The sequence below is a fragment of the Adiantum capillus-veneris genome, chromosome 22 (assembly GCF_014529385.1).
Source record: "Adiantum capillus-veneris isolate H3 chromosome 22, ASM1452938v2, whole genome shotgun sequence".
In the NCBI taxonomy this organism is placed as follows: domain Eukaryota; kingdom Viridiplantae; phylum Streptophyta; class Polypodiopsida; order Polypodiales; family Pteridaceae; genus Adiantum; species Adiantum capillus-veneris.
Window position 1 is genome coordinate 117998018 of NC_140952.1, and position 11186 is coordinate 118009203.

An 11186-nucleotide genomic window follows, 5' to 3' on the forward strand; every position below is an offset into this window, starting at 1 on the left:
GCCACGTCATCCTGCACCCTGTTCACGGTGGCCTGCTTTGTCACCCCACCACGTCGGCACTTTGCAGCTGCCTGCTGCGCTCGGGTTTACATCTTGCAGAGCAGGCAACCCTGCCCCCCCACGCCGCCATGCGATTCGCCACGCGTCCGGTCAATATACCCTCGCTCCTCGCGCCGTACTCGTGCACCGTCAATGCCATCAAATGGGCTTGTCACCATCCCAGGCGAATAGCCATGAACTATACATACTCAGATAGTTGTATTCGGCCTTCAAGTACACCCAGAAAGCCCATTTTTGGATAAGCTACATCCGGCGCCGTGTGAACTCAGACTAAGGCAAGCCAAACACATAGATGATAGGTAGCATGATCGCGATGGCGTCTGGATCGTCGTCTTCGGCTTCGTGGAGCTCGGGGCGAGTGTTAGGGCCCGATCCCTCCTCGTGGGACAGCAGGGCTTTCGCGGGCGCTGTAGTACTCCCGGCAGACCCTCTTTCTGCCACAAGCACCTCCGCATGGCGCATGTACTACTATGGCCGGAGCTCCGACATGTGGAACATGGGAGTCACTCCCTTTAACGCATCCCTCCCAACTGGCCGCATAGGCCTTGCTCTTAGCGACGATGGTGGTCTTTCCTTCACCCGCTTCAAAGGCCCTCTCCCTCAAGGTGCTCTCCTCGACCCCTCAGATGACCCCTCTTCTTTCGATTGTGTGCACATCGGTGTGGGTGATGTTGTCTTCAATGCTTCTCTGAATCAATGGTTCCTTTACTACTTTGGTGGTGGACTTGATGAGTTGCCCCTAGTTGGGTTCCCTGATCGTCGTTGCAAAGGTGTCCGATTGCAGCCGGGCCTTGCTATCTCAGAGGACGGTATTCATTTCCTTGATAGAAAAGGCCCTATTATCACTGTTGGAGATGTGGGGTCTTGGGACCATAATGGTGTGTCATGGCCTCGGGTTTTACAGCCTGGTAGCTCGCATTCTGATGAGAAATGGATCCTGAGTTATCATACAAGAGAGACTGGTGGGTTCAATAATTTCGGTTTCTTCTCAGCTGGTATTGCCGTATCAAATGATGGAAAGGTGTGGGAGAAGAAGGGTAAGGTTTTGTCTTGTGGTGAGCCAGGAACGTGGGATGAAGGTGGTGTTTCTGTGCGCCATATCATCCCCTATAATGGGAGATATTTGATGTTTTATGAGGGATCTAACTACAAGTTTGAGTTTTCTATTGGGCTTGCTGTTTCTGATGATGGCCTGTCGTGGACGAAGGACTCTGAATGTGGACCAGAGCCTGGTGGACCTGTTTTGAAGGCAAGAAAAGGGGATGATGTATGGGACAATGTGGTGGTGGGAACCCCTTATGTGGTGGTTTTACCAGATGGTTCCTTGCGAATGTACTATTTGGGTGTAGGCAAGAAGGAAGGAGATACCAGCACACAGCAAGGGATTGGTGTCGCTTCAAGCATTGGCACTGACTTTCGGTCGTGGAGGAGAATTGTAACATAAAGAGTACTCAAATTCTGAAAGGCCTTCTGCATGTTTGATAAATTCCTTGGCGCATTTATGGATGGGAATGAAAAGGTGTTCATTCATTTCATTCGATAGGCTCTTTTATGGAGGGTTGTATAAATGACTTTGGCAAAGACTTGACACATTGAGACCTCATCTGTTGTAGCATTTGTAATTTAGCAGAAAGATTACTTTTGACTTGTCGAGGTTAATTGTGGATAATTTACAGTAACATGTTTTTCGATGAGGGTCCCTTCCTTGTAGATGGTTAAATGTCTCAATGGAGAATTCTGTTCGTGATGTTAGATTTGGAATAGCTTGGGTGATAAAGGCCTGATTCTATATTCAGAGGGGGATGTTCTGCTTCACAAAGAGGAACCTCTGCTTTTGCTTGGTGTCGGAATATAGAGCTGCAAGCAGGCGGGTACTACAAAGCAGGCAAGTGATATGTTTGGCAACCATTTTTGAGTATTGATTGAATGCCTTTCAACTCCTCTAGGCTTTTAAAGGCTGTTGCTGGTGATTCGCAAAACCATGGGTTTCTTGATGTCTTGAACCAGAGTGCCGGTTGATCCTGTGTGCAGTGAAGGGGTATCTTTTGTGATCGAGAAAACCATTGTTTGTCCGCTCTGCCCTAAATGAAAGGGCAGTGTCTTTGCTTTGGGTCACCAAGAATTTTTATGCTGTACTCTGGCTTTGGTTACATACCCGCAACGTTCACATCAAGCTGACGGGTTGGCCCTGCACTCCACCTTGCAATATCGGTCTGGGCGAAGAGGTAGGTTGCCACCAGCATAGGGGCCATTGTTTTTCTCTGAAGAATGCGAGGGAGGTAGAGTGCCCACCCATCTCTCTCATGTTTATGGTAGAAAATAGCAATTGCTGGATTTAATGTGCTTCAATCAAATGCTATGCGAAGGAGTCTCTTCATGCTTTGAAGTTCTGTTTTCTTTTTGTCAATAGTCAATTTTGGTACCAACTCTTTCAAGTTTTTAATGGATCAAGGCTCACATGCGATTGCATATTGTCCTTATGTGTGGCATGAATCGAAGCTAGTTAAGATTCATGATCAAGTGCCACTAGCATTTCATAGAGGGATTGCACACTCGGCGATTGATTTTTAATGGAGAATCCTTATATTCCATAGTAGATTTCAGTTTCCAAGGTTGTCCTCTGTATTTTAGGTCTAATTTGCTCACACCTACCAAAATGGTTCCACATCATGATCTGCATGTGGATCATTAGTTTGATTTTGAGGAATCTCATGAGACGATTTTCCTGGTGATCACAGCCCATTGATTTTACACAAAGATAATACTAACGTGCGCTTCATATTAATAGCAAGCTTAGATCAGTGGGCATGTATGATTGCCAATTCACACAATTCACTGATATTTTCATGCAATTGGTATGTCACTTGATACAAGTGGTGTGACTGACACTCACCTGTCGGGAGGGACTCTAGGTCTCTCCTTCGGGGAGTTTGGCTCAAACCACTAGAATGATACGGACGTCAAAAACATAAGATTCTGTCGCTTTGCTCAAGAATAAGTAATAGAATGGCAACAAAATAAAGACTGTTAAACACACTTCTCCATAAGTGGAGTGATTTGTGGTTGTTGCACCTCGGACAAGGTGTCAGTGACGGAGGCAAGTCTACTAGTTGAAGGCAAGGCCCACAAGTGATAGATGAGTCCGAAGACAAAACCAACTTTTGGGCAACATTTAAAAGATTGGGATGAGTTTCTCTTGGACAACGAACAAGGTTGCAAAATGGGAAGGTTGGAATACATGCTAGATGTATGGTTTGATAATGTTTATCCAATATAGATGATTTCCAAAATGTTTGCGGGTTCACACGTGGCCTGCACAATGTATGTCATTAGAAAGTGATGGGGAATAGGAGGGCCTCTTTATTTTGTAGTTTAAAAGAATGTTTAAAGCTTAAGCCAAGTTTGACCAAGCCTAAAAGAGAGGGCAAAAAGATCTATGTTAAGATTTAAAAAAAAGCCATTTTTATATTTTGAATTTGAAAATAGTCTATTTAGTAATTCAAAAGAGAGACGGATAAATGAATTTTAAATATTTTTTTCAACCCCTCTTCTCTCTCTAACATATAAAACACTCTCTCACTTAGAACTCATTAAAGGAAATCATTTTTTAATCTCCCCTGTCAGAAAGTAAAATTTTCACTCATTGCATTCTCTCTCTAAAACGTGAGCCAACTCTCTCTCTCTCTCTCTCTCTCTCTCTCTCTCTCTCTCTCTCGTCATTTCTCCTCTCAATCATTAAGGAACATTCTTGGCTGTCTTTTTTTGACAATGCAGATTCTCCAAGGTTGCAGATCTTCCCTCAATCCTACTCTCTCTTTTCTTTAATCTCTCTCTCTCTCTCTCTCTCTCTCTCTCTCTCTCTCTCTCTCTCTCTCTCGCTCTCCATGCTTCTCCCACTCCAACTCCAACTAAGAGCAATGAAAAACTCCATTACCTCTGTGTGCATGAGCGTTTCTCTCTCTACACTCGTGATCAACAATTCGAATTAAAAAGGAGATTGAATTGCACTCCCTCTCTTTCTTCTCTCCACAACATAATCTTTTTCTCCTATCTTTGAGTATTCTCCACTTCTTTCCTCCACAGCCACCTTCACCTGCTTGTAGCAGTCACCATTACACATTTTCTCTTGCTTGATTAACTAACACAAATGTCATTCAATCCCCTACCACTGTAAGAAATTAGTAACAAGTCAAAACGCTATCAATTACATGTTGATTTAGAGCAAGAGTACGTTACTGTGCGACTTGACACATCTAATCCCAATGCTGAAAATCAACTACGGAACCTTGGGTGCAAGACAATCAACTTATGGGTTGATGGCCATATTTATCCTGGCGATCCAATGATCAATGCATCACATCTTTTCGTAATGTCACTGAGCTACTGCGTTTTAATGGAGATGGGAGAGATGGATTGTTTGGCTATTGCTGAAGATTACATTCACCTTTTGTTAATGAAAGGGAAGCAAGAAAACATCTCTGTGTTGCATATTCATCATTGTAAGAGAAGTACGTGAAAGACATTGATCAAGTCAGAGAGAAAGCCAACGAGAAAACGAAGCAACTAAACGACGAGACGTAAAAACTTATTAGAAAAGTAGGGCATCAAAAAATGGAGCAAGAGTGTCGTCTAGACAATTATGTTCAACTATAACACATTGCGCGTAATATGCACCGGCGAATTGATAATCTTACACACATTCCATTGGGCTACCACATTCGCAAGCGTAAGCAACATGCAATATCTATGCTATCTTCAAGTGGTGGAGCTCAAAAGAAACGTATCCGTCAAACTCGATAGGAATATATATAAATGCAAACTTCTAATTTCTTACGTTTTTTGTAGGTTGCTGTAATATTATTTCAATATGTAGGAACTTAGCTCGGATGATGATGGGAATCGACGAGTTTAATAATGTCTATGTTGACTTGTTGAAGCTCCAGGAGTCAATGATTATATTTTATGGGTAGACACAGGAAGAGTGTGATGACAAAGTTATATTTGTGATGAAGCTTGATGAGTGTAAAATTGTCAAAAGTCAATAGCTTGAAAGGGTAAGCGTTACGCTTATAAACAGAGCCTTGGTGGGTGTCGATGTTGAGTTAAATGCCAACGAGAAGGGAAACACATGTTTAAGTGTTCAGTCCGAGAAGAATATTTGGTGGCTGGTAGCTTTTCATCTCCCACACGAGACACACCACTCCCTCAAATGGTATTTTAATCACACCCCAATCGTTGATGGCATTCGATAACAACAAGAAAGACAACGATTGCAGGTTTCAGGTCTGGATACGTTCTAAGTGGAGTGGCATTTGGCAGGAGTGTTGAAAACTCTCAAGTGTATGTTAGGGTGCAAGAAACATGCAAACCCTCTTTCCATGCATTTATTGCTGCCACAGTAAAGTCTCATTAGGAACTAAGGGGAAAGGTTTAAAGGTCAATAAGTCAAAGGACGATAAGGATAAGGATGACAAAGCTGCAATCAACTCTGCAAAAGATGTGACCACTACACAAACAGTGGGTAAAGCACTACAAGAATGGTTTCAAGGTATCCTCAGTTGTAACCAGAGTGTACCCCCTAATCAAGACATGGACAATCCAAATTGGAATTCTATTCTACCGATTCCTCTGATAAATGTGCATGTGTGCACTCTTCATGTCCGTCTACGAATTATTGACAAGTTGCTTATGCTCCATATTGATTATGCTTGGAATATGGAGCCTGCAGAAAGAAGGGAAGAGTGTATCAAAGAACTCGAATCTATTCTATCAAGTGTTGGCCTACATGGGGGTGCAGTAGAGTTATCAAAGGACAAGAAGACATCTGGAAGTACACATGATCGTCCCAATAAAATATGTATGGGTGGTAGTAAAGGTAGGCATATGCTTTTAAACTATTATGACTCCCAAAGTTCCAATGAGTTTCAATTGTGGAAAAAGGTGTGTGACATTATCACCTATAGAGGTAACGAAGCAACCCTAAGAATTAAGCGTGCTCGTGTGTGACAGGTTGTAGATGATATTTTTTGTTTTCTTGAAAGGCAAAAATAACATTTGCTGAGATATTCACCTTAAAGTTTGTAATCAATAGTTTCACAACGCAAATGGTAGATGCCTGGGGAGAGATGCATATAACACATTACATGGTGGATTAAACAATGTCTTTGCAGTAAAAAAACTTCAGTGTTTGAATTAAAGTTTTATTACTTTTGCAGCACATTCTTTGTAATGGAAATGGCTTATGAACTTTGAGAGTAACGGAATTAGGAAATTAGGTGAAGTACATTAGGAAGGGAATGGGGTGTAGGAGGGCCTCTTTATTTGCCATGGGATTAAAAATGGGGTTAGGGGCTGGGCTAATGGGTGGATGCCATGTGGACAAAAATGGTGGGTGTGGTAGGTTTGGTCAAACTTGTACTCTTTCATAAAATATAAAGAGAGAAACTCTTATAAATGATAAAAATAGAGCCTTTTTCTAAAATATTGGGGTGAAAACCAATCTTTTCTCTCTCTAGAGGCTGTCAATTTGTTTTTCCCACTCTCTTAATATATGGTCTCTTCAAAAACGTGCTGAACATTCTCTCTCTCTCTCTCTCTCTCTCTCTCTCTCTCTACTGTACCATCTATTACTTCTCTCTATACTGTACTATCTCTCTCTACTGTACCATCTCTCACATCTCCTCTCTATACTGTCCCATTTCTCACTTCTCCTCTCTCTTCTCTATCAGTATCATCTCTCACTTCCCCTCTCACTTACCCTCTCTCACTTTTCCCTCCCAAAAACCTCTGCAGCAGAGTTTTGAACCTCTTTTCCCTCCTCAAGCTTGCAACATTCTTCTCAAGGTTGCTGCATTCTTTTCAAGAGTGCAGCTTGCTCCTCAAGCTTGCAACTTACCCCTCAAGCTTGCACTTGCTCCTCAAGGTAAATATTTCCATTGCTCTGTAAGTTTCTTACACATTGCTATCTATAACTGAGTTTGCAGCATATCTTTTGTTTAAATCTACCATTTCTCTTTCTCTTTGAAGCTTGAGTATCCCACTCAAGCTTTTCCCAACGTGCAGTTTTATATCATAGTAGTAAGTGATGTGTGTTAGTTGTGTCCATATTTTTCATTGGTGTTCATCGATTAACAGTAAGTGTTGTGTGCAGGTTGTGCCATTATTTTCCATGTCATCATCAGGTTCTCGACGACCCAGGAGTGCTATTGACTCCATGTCATGCAGCAATGTTCAAGATGACAGTGGGTGTTGGGTGACGACAGAGTTCAAACGGTTGATGTGGGTGACAATGCAACCCAGCTCAAGAGGCGCACACAAGGTCTCCAGGAGACACATGGCTTCTCGGGCACACCATTGGAAGGGAAGAATAATGGAGTTTAAACAACTCCAAAGTGGTAAGCGACTTGCAAAGGTTCAACATGTGTATGTGGATTCACAACTGAAGTTAACGACAGCGTTGACTCCACCAAGGTTTCCAGCAAATTGTAAGTTCACACCACTGTCAAAGCCTTAGATTTTCTGATTATCGATTATGGCAGCGTAAGTTGCTTTGTTGTTTTAAGATTTCTTTGATTGTGTAATGTTTACAGATGTCTTTCCATCCGATTTTGTAGAGTGGGAGCCAATAGAGTCCTTCACAGGAACTTTTGAGGCCATCCATGTTGAGCTTGGCAAGTTGCTCTATGCTGGTTGTTCCTCCTCTGAGCTTGCATCACAAAACATTTTTTTTTACGACCATACTTACATCACACCTACAAGAAATGGGTATGGCAATCTTTCTCCGGTTAACTTGCCAACTTTGCAGAGTTTCGAATGGCCTAAGCCAGATAGTGCTTTAATAGCAGCAACCAAAAGAAGAATCGAGATGGATGTGCATGCAGCAATGAAGTGCACCTATGGTTCTCATAAAGAAACTTTGACATGGTTTATGTCACTTCATATATTTGTACATATTTTCTGTTTGCAGAGTGTTCACAGGACACCAACAATGTGGACCTGCAAAGGGGGAGATGCAATATCTGCTTTTCTTGCAGCTGGATGGGAAATGAAAGTGGTCAACCATCAAGGAGATAGAATCAAGTTGTCTATAATTGCAGAGAATGTGCTCTTCAGATACCATATCGCAAAGCAAAGCTTATCAATGGCTTTTCCATACAGAAGATGGAAGTTGACGAAGGGAGAATGGGAAGCACTAGACTTTGACGTTGCAGTTAGAGAATCCATTGACCTGCAAATATGTCTCCATGATGATACAGTGCATGACATCTTAGTGAATAACGATTGGCATCTCAGTCATCTTCGCGAGTATCTTAATCTTAGATATTCCTTGTTAGAGCCATATCTCTTTGTAATCAACCAGAAAGTTATACGTTCTAGAAAAGAGAAGAGCTTTTTATGTGAGAACATCACATTTCCGTGATGTATTTCTGTAAAACCTTGTAATTGATAAAAGATTATGATTCTATTAATGATTTTGGCGCTTTGAATTTTATCTCTGTGTAAAATCTTATGTCCAACGTTATGAGTGAAATGCCATTTCAGTGATTTGGAATGCAAGTGCTTTCCAATCACGTTTATTAAGTAAAAGTATACTTTTAAGTTATTTTTATAATTTTTTTAAATTTTAAAAAAAAAGTGACTTTCAGTATATAAGTGACTTTATAAGTTTTTAAAAGCTTTTATAACATTCACAAAACTCAGAATCTTTGCTCTCAAGCTCTCTCTGTCTGCTCTCTATCTATTTTCTTCGCGAAAAAAACCATGGCCACAGCTAGTGACGCACTTCTCTCACAATTGGAAAAGATAGGACTTGCAGATCGAGCATACGATCTAATTAATGTCTTTGAAGGCTTCATTGACATACAAGCCACAACAAATCTTCATGGGGAAGCATTCCAGAGCTTCCTTGACTACATGGCACAACACATCGAAGAATATGCCATAGTCTTTCAGGGATCTGACATGGCATGGGTGCCAGTGGAGTTCCTCAAGCACCTCTACGCCACCGACAAAAACTTTCGATATCGATTGTTGCGATTCACTAAAGGGCTCACTGATCGGGATTACAGGACAGAGGATGAGGAAGACCTCATGGACCTGGGCATGGGAAACATCGGCACTCAATTCATCTCATGGGACATGGTTTTAGTTTTGCTTGTGCTTGAAGGTACTGACAAGGGAAAATCAAAAGAAAAAGCGAGTAAGAAACCAATGGTGACTCTTGTTGAGGAGTCAAATGAAGTTATCGAGGAGGTGGATGAGCACGCGGAGGCATCAATGGCACTTGTCCTATTACAAGAGCCCAGTACAACTGAGAAGGATGATAGAATGATTGAGGGAGATGACATGTTGGAAGAAGTGCCGGAGCTACAAATTCTCTCTCCATGCAGTGGTCGTCGATGGTCGTCACTTCCTATTTCTTGATGACATTGCCAAAACATTGGGACTTAGAGAAGACGAGTCTCTCTCTGTGCTAGCTATCTATGCAGGGATGAAGGATCCTAGTGGAAAGCAAGAGAAGACAGAATTTGAAATTGACTTTGAAGATCAAAGTATTTTAGACGGCCTCTCATTCTTTCCCATTGAGAATGAACAAACATTGGTGCAGACCGTCGCTTCAACACTTGTAGAGATCAAATCGTGTGCCTCTTTCTATGAAAGCGTTCCTGAGAGTGCTTTTCAGCCGCACAAACCTTTGATCTCTACGGGAAAAGATGATCGCTCTAGCATCGACCTTACCAAAAAATCACTTGAAGAGATGGATGAAGAGACAGAGGTAAACTTATTATAACTTGATTATTTGTGTACAATTCATTACAACAAGAGTTTAAATTTATAAATTGTTTTGTAGACTGCATATCATGTTGATAAATTTGCAATGCGAACTAGTGGTTCCCGCAGCAACCCTACAGGCAGAGATAGCTCTTTGTGGCACTACCTGAGCCACTTGGGCCCCTCAATTATTAGAGTTGTATACACGGGCTTCTCCAAGCATGGTACAACGAAGCTCCTCAAGTGCAAAGCTTTGAGTGCCATCCTTGCTGAAGACTCTCTCACTTTAAACGCCCATAAATGTATATTGGTCGATAGAGAGGCTGCTTTGTATGCATTTACAGGCAAGCACTCTGGATCCATCCTTTCCCACTGTGCTTTAAGCTTAGGTCAAGGAATTACAAACCCAGACCAAATTGTAAAGACATTTGATGTCGATTCAGCCCCTCCTGCAATTCCTACCGATGTAATTCGTCAAGAAATACATAAACCATGATGTAATATCTCTTGTAATATTTTTTTTTGAAGTGTGTGTTCTATCGCGTCTGGTGTACTGGTGTTGTGCAGGCAATGTCTACATAGATTTTTCCATTTTTATTCATTTTTGAGTTTTTTTGAGCAGTAGGAGGGGTGTAGAGGGGTGTATACAGCTGTACTAGCATGAAAGTGAATTAAAAAAAAAAAAAAAAAGCCATGTGCGCCACGGCGCACACAGAGCTGTTTTGACCTGGTCAAAATGGCTTTGTGCGCGTCGTGGCGCACAGGGCTTTTTGTTAAATTTTTTTTTCACTTTCATGCTAGTACACCTCCTTGGAGGTGTTTTAGCACCATTCTGCATGGTTTGGAACACTGTTTTGGCAGCTTTCAAAAAAAAAATCCATTGTTGAGCATTTGTCAAAATGAACAGTTAACAAATAACAACTTAAAATTGTTGAAGTTCTCAAGACATAGTTTAAAATTACTCAAGACATTGATACAAAATCTGATCATTGGTATTGATTCAAAAGATTACAAACTCTCAGTAGAGCCACAAATGTGATAAAAAGGTTACATGGGATAAACTAGTTCTTATATAAACAAGCCTCATCTCTCAATCTAATTGCTAATGCTAAGTCCGTCACTTTGAGGGTGACTCTCTTGGCATGCACCATACAGGACACGCTGTCGTTGAAGAGTTGCACCAAAATGTCTTCCGCCGCGTCCTGTAGTGCCAAGAGTGCTCTGCCTTGGAGTCGAGTGACAGAGTCACTACACTCTTCCATAATTTCTCTAACAACACGCGAAAAAGCTGCTTTTGGTATGATTGGATCAGTAGATTTTTGATACTTTCTAATTTCCCTCAAGGCCACCGTTCC

The 11186-nt window shown here is 41.6% G+C and overlaps 1 protein-coding gene across 1 annotated transcript; it reads left to right on the forward strand.

The window, feature by feature from the left end:
- Positions 1–304: 304 nt before the first annotated feature.
- LOC147430100 (uncharacterized) lies at positions 305–1707 on the forward strand. Its single transcript, XM_086496266.1, has one exon. The coding sequence runs from the start codon at positions 353–355 to the stop codon at positions 1502–1504; it is 1152 nt and encodes a 383-aa protein (XP_086352392.1). The 5' UTR covers positions 305–352; the 3' UTR covers positions 1505–1707.
- Positions 1708–11186: the final 9479 nt, after the last annotated feature.